We start from the raw sequence: 17,110 nt of genomic DNA on the forward strand, positions 1-17,110 counted from the left end.
GGGGTGTCAGCTGCTTCCCTTGTTCCTGTCCACATGCGAGGTGAGTATTTCCAGACCCCCAGGTGGAAAAGAGTAAGGAATAGCACAGCTGTAGTCAGCAGCATTCCCCTTCCTACAACTCCCTGTCGTGGGCGCTATGCACTGCCATTGTCCTACCCCCATCCCCAAAAGATCTACAATTGAGGATTTAGGGCGACCCTCCAGGCGGTCCTGGGGTGGAATGACACAGGTTGCAGGTTCCTCTCGTGGAGACATCCATTAGACCCCATTCCTGGGTTGGCACATGACCTCCACAACCAATCCTGGGGACACAAGTAAACCCATGCATCTTAGATGTGGAATGGAAAAGCCTTTTAACAAAACTGTTAATACTTAGTGTTACTTCCATGATTACAAGCTGCCTTGCCAGGGCAAACCTTTGTCGTTTACTCCATACATTAACTCAGTGAGCAGCATCATTTTACATACATGTAAAATGTACCTCTAGTTAAACTCTAGTCTATCTAGGTAACTAATTTTCTCTAAATTGCATGGTAGAGCACACATTCAAATCCTGTCCCTGCTTTTCTGTTTTTTTTTTTTTTTTTTATAGCCACTTATAAGACTTTTTTTTTTTTCTAACTCAGCTCTGGTGTGTTTATCATTGCAACAGCTTTTGTCATTTCTCTATGGTAACAATTTTTTATGCCTTGGGAGTGTCCTTGAAGCAAAATCCTAAGAGATTGTCCTTGAATCAATCCCAGATAAAGTATTAATGTCCTGGTAAAGCACAAAATGGCTTCAGCCCTGGAACCTAAAGAACAAAAAGGACTTATGATTAAAGCAGAGAACCATTATTGGGAACAGGACTCCATCTCAAGAAGTTTAGTCATTGTAGTAGAGAACTCTTCAGACAGCACTTCAGAAAGCTCTGCTATCAGGGTGCACCTGGACTCTGTGAAGCTCTTACCCAGCTTTGGAGGCTCTGCCGCCAGTGGTTAAGGCCAGAATGTTACACCAAGGAGCAGATTTTAGACTTGTTGGTGCTAGAACAGTTCCTGAGCATTCTTCCTGTAGACCTGCAAGAATGGATGCAGGCACACCATCCAGAGACTAGAGAGGAGGCAGTAACTGTGCTGGAGGATTTGGAAAGAGAGCTTGATGAGCCCCAAAAGCAGGTGTGATGAGACAGTCATTAGACTGATCAGTGTATACAGACCAAGTCAAAACAAAAGTCATATGAAAGAAATACCTGAACATAATTCAAAATGTGTACCCTAGAAAAGAACAAGACTTAGTGAGGGACATAACTATGTCAATAGATAAAATATAACTGAGTAAAAAGAAAAGACAACACTAGACAGATTCTGTTTTAGTTTAGAAGGCTAGGATCAGTGAGAAGTTATAGGAAGGCAAATAGGCATCTGAAAGAAAAAAGATTTTTCTGACATTTAAAACTACCTATAACTAAACTGGGAGGGACACTCCCTTTCCACAGAAGTATTGAAGTAGATTCAAGTAGATTTGTTAAGAACATTGTAGAACAGCACTGTTCAACAACTCTAATGTGAGCCAGATATATAATTTTAAATTTCCTAGTAGGAACAGAATTATTTAATAATAATTTTATTTAAAAATAAAAACAGGTAAAATTAAATGTTTTATTTAACCCAAAGTATGTAATCAATGTAAGACATGGTATTTTAGATTTTTTAGTATTGTTTTTGAAATTTGGTATGTATTTTATACTTAGTCTATCTCCATTTATACTCAACTTTACTCAAGCACATTTTGCTAGTGGCTACTATATTGAATAGCATGGTTATAGAAGAAATGCCCCCATTGCTATAGTTGGGCTAGGTGATTTTTTAGACATCTTCCAAATCCCAAAATTAAGATCCTGGACTTCTGTGTGATCAATGGGAGAAGACAGGATTTTTTTTTCATTTTTCTTGGACCAATGATAAAAATTTGACCAGTTTTCTATGATCCTAGCCCTTACAGATGCTTTATAAGACCCTTTATTTGAAGTTTTCAGTTGTCACAAAATCTATCTATGATAAGCCTAATCATACTTCATTGTTCCCAGGTCCAAGCTAATTCAGAAAGACAGGACATACTCTTGGACAGGTTGGCCCCCTTTGGAATGCCAAGTGAATTGCAGACTGTCCAGTTTCATCCCAAGAAGACCCAGCTGGAACTCGAACTTGGGAAGCTACATAGGAATGGTAAGGAGCCAGTTCTTTGTATATGAGAGAAGAGATGGTTTCTTAGGTTTGAGGTAACTTAGTCCATTTTCGATTGCTAGCAATACCATAGGCTAGATATGTAATCAACATAAGAAGTTTAGTTTTGCTCTCAGTTCTGGTCAGGGTCTAGGGCTGCACCTAGTTGTTAGAGTCTGTAAACAAGTCAGATGGCGCCTGGCAAATGTTAGAGTCTGTAAACAAGTCTGGGTGGCGCCTGGCATTTTGCCAGAGGGAGTGGTTTGTGAAGTAATGCCAGCAAGCCATTAAGTGTGGAGATTCCTTATTGGTTGACTGCTGTATCTATTTTATGTTAATTAAGATAAGCTGTGTGGAATGTATAAATACCTCTGTGGTCCTACAATAAATGGCTTCCACTCCTGCTGTATCAATGTACACAAGTTGTTCGTCACCCCCCCCCCCCCCCCGGTTATTTTGCTGCAGCCGGACTGCAGCACCTAGTGAGTGCCTTCTTACTGGCAGAGTCCCAAGGTAACACAAGACATCACATGTCAATGGACAAGGAACATGTGTGTGTCATCTGGGTTCTCTCCCTCTGTTCATAAAGCTACTGGTATTCAATCATGAAGACTCCACTCTGATGAACTCATTTAATCCTAATCACCTTTCAAAGATTTTATCTCTGAACACTATGCATACCTCACAATGGGGATTAAACCCCAACATGAATTCCAAAGAGGACAAACCATAGCAGAGTGCAACTTTCTCATTTTTATCCTTTCCTTTTAAAGATTTCCCTTTTGTCTTCTACCTCATGGTGGGGAATTTTATCCTCTTTTTACCCTCGTCCCAAAACAGAATGAATTATTTCAGTTTTTCACTATATAAAAGCTGCTAGTTGACCCAATGGGTAGAATATAGGGTTTAGATACTCATTCAAGTTAATAATAGCTTACACTTCTATCTGTTGTTATCTAATGATTCTAATTCCAGATTCTCTTAAGTTTTCATTTTGGGACAAGAGAATTCATGGTTTTTCTTATTAATCAGCTAGAGCTGCCGTTTAAAAAAAAAAATACCATAGACCAGGTGGTTTAAATGACAGAAATTTATTGTCTCATAGTTTTGGAGGCTGTAAGTCCAAGATCAGCATTAATTTCTGATGATGCCTCTCTCTTTGACTTGCAGACTTCTCACTGTGTCTTCAGTTGGCCTTTTCTCTGTTGTACACCATTCCTGGTATCTCTTCTTTTTACGAGGACACCAGTCCTGTTGGGTTACAGTCCTGTCTTATGATTTCATTTAACCTTAATTACCTTATTAAAGGCCCTTTTCTCAAATGAAGTCACATTAAGGGTTGGGGCTTCAATGTATGAATTTTTGAGAGGACACAACTCAGTCTACAACATAACACCATGCTAAAAGATGTAAGGAAAAGAGAGCAAGGATTTATTAGTTCAATAGAGTTGTTTTAAATTAGCTTAGTGAGTTAAATGGGTTTAGTCATCATCCCAACTCACTAATTGCAAGCCAGTTGTCTAGTGTATCCACAGGCTACACTAAAAAACAAGTAAATTTTAAGTCCCAGTTACCCAAGACCTATCCTTTCCAGTGCCTCTTACCCTTTCTCTATAGATGGAGGAGGTCTGTTTTATGCTTTTAAATACAAAAGTAGGTAACATAGATGATAAAAATCTATTTTAAGAAGTAAGGATTTTTTAAAAGTTCCTGTATAACAGAAAAGGATTGGAAGTATGTAGGCAGTGGTTGTATCAAGTTTTTATTTTATTTTGATAAAATAAGAGATGACTTATTTTCTTTTTTCCTATCTTCCAAGTCTGTAATTGTGTCATAGAACTACAGTAGGGAGAAAAAATATAAACATGAAGTGGATGGGGGAAGAACCACTCTCAAATATAGATAATGATGGACCAAAGTAGGAATAAGGCTGGAAAAGAAGCCAAAAATTCAAAAGATATTTATGAAGTATAATGAACAGATTTGATTAGATATGAGGGGATAGTTTTAATACTATCCAAGCTTGTAACTTGGTCCTGTGGGTCAAAAACAGTGCCAGTAGTTGAGAGGAAAATTAAGAGAGAGATGTCCATTTTGGGTGAAGAAAAGTTAAAGGTAGTGAATTCAATTTTTATGTGAACTGTGCCTGTTAAAAATTAGTGTACATAAAATCCAGTGAGCCATGCAGCTTAAAATATGGTTCTGAATTTAGCACAAAGGTATAGAAAGAGATTTGGCAGTCACTCCCCAGTAAATGGGTGTAGAGGAGAAAGAAGGTATAATGTAAAAACAGAAGAGAACTGCATACAAAATCCTAAGGCATGCCACTGTTTAAAGTTCAGGTGGAGGAAGGATTCTGTGAAAGAGAAAGAATAGAGGTAAAAGAAGCAGAAAAGAATGTTATCACTTGAAGCCATAGGAGGAGTTTCAGGCAGGAGGAGAGATCAGAAGAAGCTAATGCTACTAATAGGACACAAGATAAAGACCAATACATATTCCTTAGAATTTGGCATTTAGACATTAATACCCTTAGCAAGAGTAGTTAGGGAAGAGGACAGAAGCTAAAAGGTACAGACTACCTTACAAAGCTTATCTATATTGAGTCTTTGCCTCTTTTCTCTGAAGAGTCATACAATTTTGGAGGAAACAGGATTTGTTCATAACAGAGTTCATTATAATGGTGTTACATGTCAACATATTAAATTCTACCATGTAGAACACTGTATTGCTCATCTATTCAACACTTCAAATTCTAGATGATCTTTCCTTCTTCTTTTCCATTAATACTTCTGGGCTGTTTTCATTCTGCTTTCTGTTAGCATAAATCCAGAAAAACACAAAATTGAAGAAGCCTGCACATATGCTGCTACCAAAGTCACCTTGAAAGGGAATACTATATAATTAAAATATGAGGCTTCATGAAATCTAGGTATTATGTGAAGCCTGAGAATTCTTAAGGAAGTCCATTTTGTCTATATTGAACATTACACATGTGACTTTTTTCCAAGTTATACCACCAGTAACCTTCCACAATTTTTGAGTTCCGCACTTTCCACCAAAAAAAAAAAAAAGACAAGCAAAACAACAAAAGAAAAAATCCCGCAAAAATCAAGGCACATATATTTCAAGAAGTGCTTTTCAACTTTTTTAAAAGTATGTAATGTCTGGTCCGAGACCTCACTTTGTTAATCTTTTACTGGTACACTATAATTATAATATATTCACTGTAGTATATTTATACCTACACATAGCATAATTTGGTATATATCATTCCCCACTACCTCCCTTTTCCCTCCTATCTTCCCTCCTCCTGATCCTAATTTCTCCCTGTTATTTTCACAAGATCTTGTTTCTCTCCTTCTCTTCTCTCTAGCTTTCACATACAAGAGAAAACACATGACACTTTTTCTGAGTCTGGCTTATTTCACTTAGTATGATGTTCTCCAGTTCCAACCACTTTCTTGATAATAACATAAATTCATCATTTGTTATGCCATGTCCTCATTTTACAGTGGCTTTTACCCATAGTGGCTTGTCCAAGTTTCCATAAGTAGTTACAGGAAGAACTGAGATTAGAATCAGAACCTGGGTCTCATGCTTACTAATCCAGACCAGTTTTTTAAAACCATTATGATATTGTACCAAAAAGCCAGTATATTTTAAAAATAAATTTACTGTTGAATAGAAAGAATACTACAGTACTATAATGCAGTATTATTTTATTTCTTTATTTATTGTATACAAATCAACAAGACAGTATTACTACTGGCTGTTGGCTAGGGTAGTAGGAGTCATTTCCATGTATAAATAACTGAGAATTACAATAATAGTCATTTTATATAGAATGATCTTTATAAATGACAGAGAACTTAGATACCTAAGTATCTTAACAATTTTTTGTAACACATTTTAAAGTATTTCAAGGATTGAGAGTTCAAAGCCAGCCTTAACAACTTACAAGTCCCTAAGCAATTTAGTGAGACCCTGTCTTTAAATAAAATATCAAAGGGGTTAGGGATGTAGTTCAATGGCTAAGCACCTCTCAATTCAATCCCCACTACCAAAAAATAAATGGGATCTTTTCTGAATATGCTGTAACACTGACTTTTTCTATTAGTGTTAAGAAATGTCAAACTCAACTCTGTTCCAGTTTTATATCACTCAATATTCAACACTAGTGGCTGGGGTTGTGGCTCAGTGGAAGAGCGCTCACCTCATATGTGCGAGACCCTGGGTTCCATCCTCAGCACCACATAAAAATAAATAAGTGAAATAAAGGTGTTGTGTCCAACTACAACTAAAAAATAGTTTAAAAATTTAAAAAATATTCAATATTGTCCTTTTTATTGGTTCTTTTTATACAGGACAGTAGAATCCATTTTGATATAATTGTATAAGCATGTAATATATCTTATTCTAGTTAGGACTCCATTCTTATGGATGTACAGGATGATGGGATTCACTGTGGTGTATTCATATGAGTACATAGGATAATTATTTTGGATCCATTCCACTCTTTTTTCTTTACCTCCTCCCTTCCCTTTATGCCCCTTTGTTTAATCTACTGAATATCTTTTCTTTCCCTTTTCCCCCTTATTGTCGGTTAGCTTCCACATAACCAGCAAAAACATTCAAACTGGTTTTTTGAGACTTGCTTATTTCACTTAGCATGATTGTTTCTGGGTCTATCCATTTATTTGCAAATGTCATAAAGGCATTCTTCTTTGTTGCTGAGTAATATTCCATTGTGTATATATACCACAATTTCTTTATCCATTCATCTATTGAAGAGCATCTAGGTTGGTTCCATAGCTTAGCTGTTGTGAATTGAGCTACTGTACACATTGATGTGGTTGTGCAATGTAATATGCTGATTTTTAATTTTTTGGATAAGCAGGGCTTTGGATAGTTGGGTAGTTCCATTCCTAGTCTTTTGAGGAATCTCCATACAGGGTGTTTGCACCAGTTTGCAGTCAGCAATTTATCAACCCTGATACAATGTATCAACCAGAGTGTCAACCCTGTTCTTTTCCCCATAGACTGTCAGAGAGCTAATACATATAGTTATCAATTAATATTTGTGGACTTATCTTCATCTCAGTGACCAGCAAAGCTGGAACCTATCTGGAATTATCTGATAAGGACTCTTGTTATTACATGTGCCACAATAACACTGGAAGATGGTCCTGGCTGTGAGTTGGGGAGATAGTGGTTCAGCATGACAAAGTAGGTGCCCCTTCAAATCATCAACACAACCATTTTATTTTTTTTTTAATTTTTTTTTATTGGTTGTTCAAAACATTATAAAGCTCTTCACATATCATATTTCATACATTAGATTCAAGTTGGTTATGAACTCCCAATTTTACCCCAAATACAGATTGCAGAATCACATCGGTTACACATCCACATTTTTACATAATGCGCTATTAGTAACTGTTGTATTCTGCTATCTTTCCTATCCTCTACCATCCCCCCTCCCTCCCCTCCCATCTTCTCTCTCTACCCCATCCACTGTAATTCATATCTCTCCTTGTTTATTTTCCCATTCCCCTCACAACCTCTTATATGTAATTTTGTATAACAATGAGGGTCTCCCTCCATTACCATGCAATTTCCCTTTTCTCTCCCTTTCCATCCCACCTCATGTATCTGTTTAATGTTAATCTTTTCTTCCTGCTCTTCCTCCCTGCTCTGTTCTTAGTTGCTCGCATTATATCAAAGAAGACATTTGGTATTTGTTTTTTAGGGATTGGCTAGCTTCACTAAGCATAATCTGCTCTAGTGCCATCCATTTCCCTGCAAATTCTATGATTTTGTCATTTTTTAGTGCTGCGTAATACTCCATGGTGTATAAATGCCACATTTTTTTTATCCATTCATCTATTGAAGGGCATCTGGGTTGGTTCCACAGTCTAGCAATTGTGAATTGTGCTGCTATGAACATCGATGTAGCAGTATCCCTGTAGTATGCTCTTTTAAGGTCTTCTGGGAAAAGTCCAAGAAGGGCAATAGCTGGGTCAAATGGTGGTTCCATTCCCAGCTTTCCCAGGAGTCTCCATACTGTTTTCCAGATTGGCCGCACCAGTTTGCAGTCCCACCAGCAATGTACAAGAGTACCCTTTTCCCCACATCCTCTCCAGCACTTGTTGTTGTTTGTCTTCATAATGGCTGCCAATCTTACTGGAGTGAGATGGTATCTTAGGGTGGTTTTGATTTGCATTTCTCTGACTGCTAGAGATGGTGAGCATTTTTTCATGTACTTGTTGATTGATTGTATGTCCTCCTCTGAGAAGTGTCTGTTCAGGTCTTTGGCCCATTTGTTGATTGGGTTATTTGTTTTCTTATTGTTTAATTTTTTGAGTTCTTTGTATACTCTGGATATTAGGGCTCTATCTGAAGTGTGAGGAGTAAAAATTTGTTCCCATGATGTAGGCTCCCTATTTACCTCTTTTATTGTTTCTCTTGCTGAGAGAAAACTTTTCAGTTTAAGTAAGTCCCATTTGTTGATTTTTGTTATCAACTTTTGTGCTATGGGTGTCCTATTAAGGAATTTGGAGCCCGACCCTACAATATGTAGATCGGAGCCAACTTTTTCTTCTATCAGACGCAGAGTCTCTGATTTGATATCTAGCTCCTTGATCCACTTTGAGTTAACTTTTGTGCATGGCGAGAGGAGGGGATTCAGTTTCATTTTGTTGCATATGGATTTCCAGTTTTCCCAGCACCATTTGTTGAAGATGCTATCCTCCCTCCATTGCATGCTTTTAGCTCCTTTATCAAATATAAGATAGTTGTAGCTTTGTGGATTAGTCTCTGTGTCCTCTATTCTGTACCATTGGTCCACCCTCCTGTTTTGGTACCAGTACCATGCTGTTTTTGTTACTATTGCTCTGTAATATAGTTTTAAGTCTGGTATCGCTATACCGCCTGATTCACACTTCCTGCTTAGAATTGCTTTTGCTATTCTGGGTCTTTTATTTTTCCATATGAATTTCATGATTGCTTTATCCATTTCTACAAGAAATGCCGTTGGGATTTTGATTGGCATTGCATTAAACCTATAGAGAACTTTTGGTAATATCGCCATTTTGATGATGTTAGTTCTGCCTATCCATGAACAGGGTATATTTTTCCATCTTCTAAGATCTTCTTCTACTTCTCTTTTTAGGGTTTTGTAGTTTTCATTATATAAATCTTTCACCTCTCTTGTTAGGTTGATTCCCAAGTATTTTATTTTTTTTGAGGATATTGTGAATGGAGTGTTTTTCCTCATTTCCGTTTCAGAAGTTTTGTCGCTGATATACAAAAATGCCTTTGATTTATGCGTGTTGATTTTATATCCTGCCACTTTGCTGAATTCATTTATTAGTTCTAGTAGTTTTTTTGTATACCCTTTTGGGTCTTCTAGGTATAGAATCATGTCATCTGCAAATAGTGATAATTTAAGTTCTTCCTTTCCTATTTTTATGCCTTTAATTTCTTTTGTCTGTCTAATTGCTCTGGCCAGTGTTTCGAGAACTATATTGAATAGAAGTGGTGATAGAGGGCATCCCTGTCTTGTTCCAGATTTTAGGGGGAATGCCTTCAATTTTTCTCCATTCAGAATGATGCTAGCCTGAGGCTTAGCATAGATAGCTTTTACAATGTCGAGGTAAGTTCCTGTTATCCCTAGTTTTTCTAATGTTTTGAACATAAAGGGATGCTGTACTTTGTCGAATGCTTTTTCTGCGTCTATTGAGATGATCATATGGTTCTTATTTTTAAGTCTATTGATGTGGTGAATAACATTTATTGATTTCCGTATATTGAACCATCCTTGCATCCCAGGGATGAATCCTACTTGATCATGGTGCACAATTTTTTTGATGTGCCTTTGTATCCGGTTCGCCAGAATTTTATTGAGGATTTTTGCATCTATGTTCATCAGAGATATTGGTCTGTAGTTTTCTTTCTTTGAGGTGTCTTTGTCTGGTTTCGGAATCAGGGTGATGTTGGCCTCATAGAATGAATTTGGCAGAGCTCCTTCTTTTTCTATTTCCTGAAATAACTTGAAAAGTATTGGTATTAATTCTTCCTTAAAGGTTTTGTAAAACTCCGCTGTATACCCATCCGGTCCTGGGCTTTTCTTGGTTGGATTCTTTTGATTGCTTCTTCTATTTCATCTATTGTTATTGGTCTGTTTAAGTTGTGAGTATCCTCCTGACTCAGTCTGGGCAAATCATATGACTTAAGGAATTTATCAATGTCTTCACTATCTTCTATTTTATTGGAATATAGGTTTTCAAAATAATTTCTAATTGTCTTCTGTATTTCTGTAGTGTCTGTTGTGATATTGCCTTTTTCATCCCGTATGTTAGTGATTTGAGTTCTCTCTCTTCTTCTCTTCGTTAGCATGGCTAAGGGTCTGTCGATCTTATTTATTTTTTCAAAGAACCAACTTTTAGTTTTGTTAATTTTTTCAATAGTTTCTTTTGTTTCAATTTCATTGATTTCCGCTCTGATTTTAATTATTTCTTGCCTTCTGCTACATTTGCTGTTGTTTTGCTCTTCCTTTTCTAGGGCTTTGAGATGAAGTGTGAGCTCATTTATTTGTTGGTTTTTCCTTTTTTTGAGGAATGACCTCCAAGCGATGAATTTCCCTCTTAAAACTGCTTTCATTGTGTCCCATAGATTCCGATATGTTGTGTCTGTATTTTCATTTATCTCTAAGAATTTTTTGATTTCTTCCTTTATGTCTTCTGTAACCCATTGATCATTCAGTAACATATTGTTCATTTTCCATGTGATGTAGGATTTTTCCTTCCTTCTTTTATCATTGATTTCCAGTTTCATTCCATTATGATCAGATAAAATGCATGGTATTATCTCCACCCCTGTATATTTACTGAGGGTTGCCCTATGGCATAATATATGGTCTATTTTTGAGGAGGATCCATGTGCTGCTGAGAAAAAAGTATATCCACTTGATGATGGTTGATATATTCTATATATGTCAGTTAAGTCTAGGTTGTTGATTGTGATATTGAGTTCTATAGTTTCTTTATTCAGCTTTTGTTTGGAGGATCTGTCCAATTGTGAGAGAGGTGTGTTGAAGTCACCCATAATTATTGTGTTGTGGTCTATTTGATTCTTGAACTTGAGGAGAATTTGTTTTATGAACGTCGCAGCACCATTATTTGGTGCATAAATATTGATAATTGTTATGTCTTGTTGGTAAATGGTTCCTTTTAACAGTATATAATGTCCTTCCTTATCCCTTTTGATTAATTTAGTCTTGAAGTCAATTTTATTCGATATGAGGATGGCCACCCCTGCTTGCTTACGAGGACCGTGTGCATGGTATATTTTTTCCCAACCTTTCACCTTCAGCCTGTGTATGTCTTTTCCAATCAGATGTGTCTCCTGGAGGCAGCATATTGTTGGATTTGTTTTTTTAATCCATGTTACCAGCCTATGTCGCTTTATTGGAGAGTTTAAGCCATTAATGTTTAGAGTTACTATTGATATATGGTTTGTACTTCCAGCCATGTTTGATTATTTATCTTCTTTTTTTTTTTTTTAATTTAGTTTGTTTCTCCATGGTTAGCTTTCCCCCCACCCTCTGTCTTTATAGAGGCACTTCCCACTGATGGTTTTGGTTATTGTTTTTCATTTCTTCCTCGTGTAGTGTTTTGCTCAAGATGCTTTGCAATGCTGGTTTTCTGGCTGCAAATTCTTTTAGCTTTTGTTTATCATGAAAGATTTTTATTTCGTTATCGTACCTGAAGCTTAATTTTGCTGGATACAGAATTCTTGGTTGGCATCCATTGTCTTTCAGTGTTTGAAATACGTTGTTCCAGGATCTTCTCGCTTTCAGCGTCTGTGATGAAAAATCCGTTGTTAACCTTATTGGTTTACCCCTGAATGTAATCTGCCTCCTTTCTCTTGTAGCTTTTAGTATTTTCTCTTTGTTCTGTATATTGGATATCTTCATAACAATGTGTCTTGGCGTTGGTCTACTGTGATTTTGTGTGCTCGGTGTCCTGTATGCATCTACAATTTGTATATCCGTTTCCTTTTTTATTTCTGGAAAGTTTTCTGTAATTATTTCTTTCAGCAGGTTACTCATTCCCTTGGTTTGAATCTCTGTACCTTCTTCTATCCCGATGACTCGTAGGTTTGGTTTCTTTATGTTATCCCATATCTCTTGGATGTTTTTCTCGTGGTTTTTAACCAGCCTTTCTGAGTTGGCTAGGCTCTTTTCAAGATGATATATTTTGTCTTCATTATCTGATGTTCTGGCTTCTACTTGCTCCACTCTGTTAGTGATACTCTCAATTGAGTTTTTAATTTGGTTTATCGTTTCCTTCATTTCTAGAATTATTGTTTGGTTTTTTTTAATAATCTCAATCTCCTGATAAAGATGCTTAACTTCTTCTTTTATCTGTCTATGTAATTCATTTTCAAAGTGTTCTTTCACTGTTTGGATTTGCTGTCTCGTATCTTCTTTAAGGTTCCATTCCATCTGTCTAAGGTATTCCTTGAGTTCTTTATATGACCATTTTTCTGCTGACTCTAGATCCTCCTGAATATTTAGGCTGTCCTTCATTGTTTGTACTCCTTTTCTTCCTTGCTTTTTTATGCTGCTCATGTTACTTCTTGTTCTGTTTGACTGCTGAGTTACTGTTTACTCTTATAGATTTATTTGATGCTTGAGAGGAAAGATATTAGAAGGGAAGGGAAGAAGTCACTAAAGAGAATGAGAGTAGGCAGGTAGAATTCAAGGAAGGGGGAATAAGAAGATTGAAAAGAAATGAAAAGACAAAAGAAACAAGAATAATAAAGATTAGATAATAAAGAAAGAAAGAAAAGACGGGAAAAAAAATTTAACAAAAATAATAGTGATAATAAAAAATGAAAATTAAAATTAAAAAAAAATAATAATAAAATAAAAAAAATTAAAAAAAATAGAAACATTGAAAAAAAATTAAAGAACAACAACAAATAAAAATTGAAAATGAAAGAAAAAGAAGAAAGAAAAAAAAAAGAAAAAGAAAAGAAAAAAAAATGATAATAATAATAATAATAAATGCAGTCCTAGAGTTCTATTAACTTCTCTTCCAGTAGGTGGAGCTGTGCCCACTGGGCCAAGCTTCTCCTCTCAATAGGTGGGAACCATTCACTGTGCAGCAGCTCTTTCTCCTAGACTGGGCGGGTCTCCAATCCTGAGTGTCTAGGGCCTTGTCTTGTGTTTCCTCAAGCCAGGCCGTGCTCACCTGTGGCGCTCACCACAATACTGCCTACACGCCAGGTCTGCTGCTCCTGGGAGCCCTGTTTTCATGAACACCTGGGCTCACTCTCCCTGTTTGCCTCCCTCAGACCCTAAGTTTGTAGAGCTTGGGGCTGAGATCCCCCAGCGAATTTGCTTGCCCTCCTGTAGCCACGCCCCCGGTAGCTGGTGCAAGAGACCTCAGTTGTCAGCACTGGTGGGAGCGGTAGCCGGGAGTTCCGCGCAGCGAGTCCTGCGCCACTCCTGGTTCCCTCGGTCTGGTTATTGCGTTCACAGGAGAACTGGGAGTGGCCCTTAAGGTTTCCCCGCTGTGTGGAGAGAGATGGCTAGGGGATTACACACCTGTCGCGCTGGTTTCACTGCAGTTATCTCCTCCGTCCGTGATGCCATTTCTCTGCCATGGTAATATCCCATGCAAATGGTGACCGTTTGTTCCCTTTGCCGGATGACCAATGCAACGGGTGGGTCCTGACTGTCTCTCCCAATCCCCGTTTCAGTCCTGTGGCCACTGCCTATGAAGGCTCGGTTGGCTTTTACCTCTGTAAGTTCCTAAGGGCCGGCCAATTATTTCAGCGGGATCGTTAGTGCTGAGTCACACGAAGCAGGCGAACCGGAGCTTAATTGCCTCCGATTCGGGCTCTGTGTGTGTGTTCTGAGGGGCCCAGCCTGTACACCCCAGATCCACGTCAGCTCAGCATTGCCTAGTGATCCTGAGCAAACAGCATTTAGACAGTTTACGGCTCCCTATGCCCTCACAGTTGAAGATGTCAGAGACTTGATCTCTCTGCGCCTGCCACCATGTTACATCTCCTCAGTAATATTCATGTTGCCCTTACAGCTTCCTGGTATAAGCAAGTTCTTGGGATTATACAAACTGCTGCTTCTGTTTCCAGTCCAGATTTCTAGAAATGAAACTCTGGGCCGCGCTGACGAGCGTCCGCGCTTGTCTGCGACCGTAGCAGAGCCGCCCTGGCAAGCGTCCGCGCTTGTCTGCGCCCGTAGCAGAGCCGCCCTGGCCTCCGCAGCTCTTCAGCCCGGTGCCAGGCCCCAGGGGCCCAAGCGGCTGCCGCCGTGGCTCTCCGTCCCCCTCCTCCGGAGCACGGGTCCCCTGGCAGGGGGGTGCAGAACGACCCCAGAGCAGGCTCTGCCCGAAGGTGCAGCGGCGAACAGGCCACAGAGATGCTCGAGGCTGCAGTCCAGCCTTCGGAGGACAGGGCTCGGCACGCAGCCCAGCTGCAACCTCTAGGTGCGGCTGCCGGACAGTGTATACGGAGCCATCAAGACAGCAAGCAGAAAGCAAATGGCGGCTCCCGCGGAGTGGATTTTCGGCACAGAAACCACAGCCCCGCCAGCAATCCCAATCCACAAACTCTCCCTGTATAAAAAATATTCAAAAAAAAAGAAAAAAAAAAAAAAAGGCGGGGCGCACTGAGCTTTCTTTGCCTCGGGTACTTACAATCCACTGCTGATTGCACATTCAGCTTCTCCGCCCGGAGCGAAGCGAAAGAGGAAGCAGATGGGAGCAAAGCGCCCGCGGCTCTGAGCAGCCAAGCGTCTCTTTTTCGATTTCTTTGTTCTTCCTGCTCCTTGGCAAAGTGGTCCACTACAGATTAACGGTGAAAGGAGCTTTAACAGACTGTGCGAAATCTCTATTAAAGCCGCTGCTTTGAGCACCACGCTCAGCACTTCAGCAACCCCCGTACGCAGCGGCCATCTTCTATATCCCACAACCATTTTATTTAAAAATTCAACTCAAATATTTATTTGATACTTGCTGTGGGTCAAGTTCTACACTCAGTCTGGGGTTGAGAACATGAGGATTAAGAAAAGAAAGACAACACATCTACTTGGGGAGATTAGGGAAGACTTCCCAAAAGAGACAGTATTTGAGATGGCCCTTGAATAAGGGGAAGGGCAGTGTTTCTCAAAGTGTGATCCCTGGAGCATCAGTATGCATCTTTGCAGGAAACTTACTAAAAATGCAAATTCTTGGGTTCTACCTAGACTACCAATTCAGAAGCTAGTGGGTAGGAGAACCTCAGTCATCTGAGTTTTAATAAGCATTTCAAGTAAGACTGATGCACAATAAAGTTAGAAACTATCAAGCTAGGATTTAGGCAGGAGAAGACAATAGTGAAGATATCAGTTTCAGGAAAAAAGTCAACCCAGCACATACTTTAGCATCTGCCACTACTTCCTGCTTATTTTCCTTTTATATACCCTGACCTGCATGCTTTTCACTCTGTTTCCAACTAATTATCCTCTATACATGCTCTTTCTTGGAGGATTCATTATATTCTTATATTTTCATTATATTCCTCTCATACCCCACATCTTATTTTCCTCTCCAGTCAGTATTACTCACTTTTTCTCTCACTTACCACCTGTTTCAGGCCCTACATGTTTCAATGGAAATTTTACCTCCCTCACCATCTCCATTCTCCAGTCTGTCTCCCTTCATTATCCTTGGCATATTTGTAGTCCCACACATAAACATTTACCACTCTACCTTTGGGAAGGATCTTCAAGTAGTCCCTTGATCAACATTTATGCCTTTCTCTCTCAATCTACTCTCAAATCACTTATGCTGCTGCTGTCTTCCTTACTGGCTTCTTCTAATTCTTTCTTAGATTATAACTATATAATATGATAGTACCGAAACCAAAATGGTACTAAATATGTGCTATATGTGTTATGACTTCTCATTATTTTGTAATACATTCATAATGTTTACATATTTTCTACCATAGGCTTTTGTTTTTCAAACTTAGACTAGGATCTGTTTGTGTACTATTTGTTACAGGTGACAAAACCAAGACTGAGAATGAAGAATTATCCCAGAAAGATGATATGCCCAAAGATATGGAATTCCTTGGGGAAATAAATGACAGATTTAGCAAAGATCTTCCTCAGCAACCTGAATCCAAAGATGCTTCTGAAAATGAGTGTAGGTTAAACTGTCAACAAAGGGAAAGAAGAAAATATAAATGTGATTAATGTGGAAAAAGTTTTAGTCAAAGCTCAGCTCTTAATAAACACAGGAGAATTCACACTGGAGAGAAGCCCTATAAGTGTGATGAATGTGGAAAAGCCTTCATTCAACTCTCACATCTTATGGGACATCATAGAGTACACCTTGGAGTAAAACCGTAAAAATGTAAAGACTGTGGGAAAGATTTTAGTGGTATTATTCAGTGTGATGAATGTGGAAGGCCCTTCCATGTAAGTTCAATTTTTATTAGACATCAAAGAATTCATATAGCAAATAAGCTCTAATAATATGGTGGAAGTAACAAAAGTTATTTAGATGCTCAGGCATAATTAGTTACAGAGAATGTTACCTTAGATACCTTATAAATTTCCTTAATGTGGGCAAAGTTTCAATCATCATTTAAAAAGCTTCTCTGGACCCAGAGAATATATCAGTATAAAATATCCGTTTATTTCTAAGTTCAGTTTCGGGGAGGAATTGAGTTATTTCAGAAAGCCTTGCCTGATGACAACACTGTGTATTTGTAGCCCAAGACTGATATTTTCTAGTTAAAAGTGAATTCCTCTCTATTCTAGTTCCCTTTTACTTACCCATTCAGTGTATGACATTAGGCAATTTTTCTCTGAATTCATTTTTCATTCA

General features: G+C 38.4%; 1 protein-coding gene across 1 annotated transcript; it reads left to right on the forward strand.

The window, feature by feature from the left end:
* Positions 1-774: 774 nt before the first annotated feature.
* On the forward strand, positions 775-16,752 carry Zscan16 (zinc finger and SCAN domain containing 16). Its single transcript, XM_046459485.1, is given in 4 exon segments — positions 775-856; positions 859-1,157; positions 2,069-2,207; positions 16,280-16,752. Coding segments are annotated over 4 exon segments (993 nt in total).
* The last annotated feature ends 358 nt before the right edge of the window (positions 16,753-17,110 follow it).

Source organism: Marmota monax, unplaced genomic scaffold (assembly GCF_021218885.2).
Source record: "Marmota monax isolate L192 unplaced genomic scaffold, Marmota_monax_Labrador192_F-V1.1 WCK01_AAM20220418_F8-fsc00280, whole genome shotgun sequence".
Classification (NCBI taxonomy): domain Eukaryota; kingdom Metazoa; phylum Chordata; class Mammalia; order Rodentia; family Sciuridae; genus Marmota; species Marmota monax.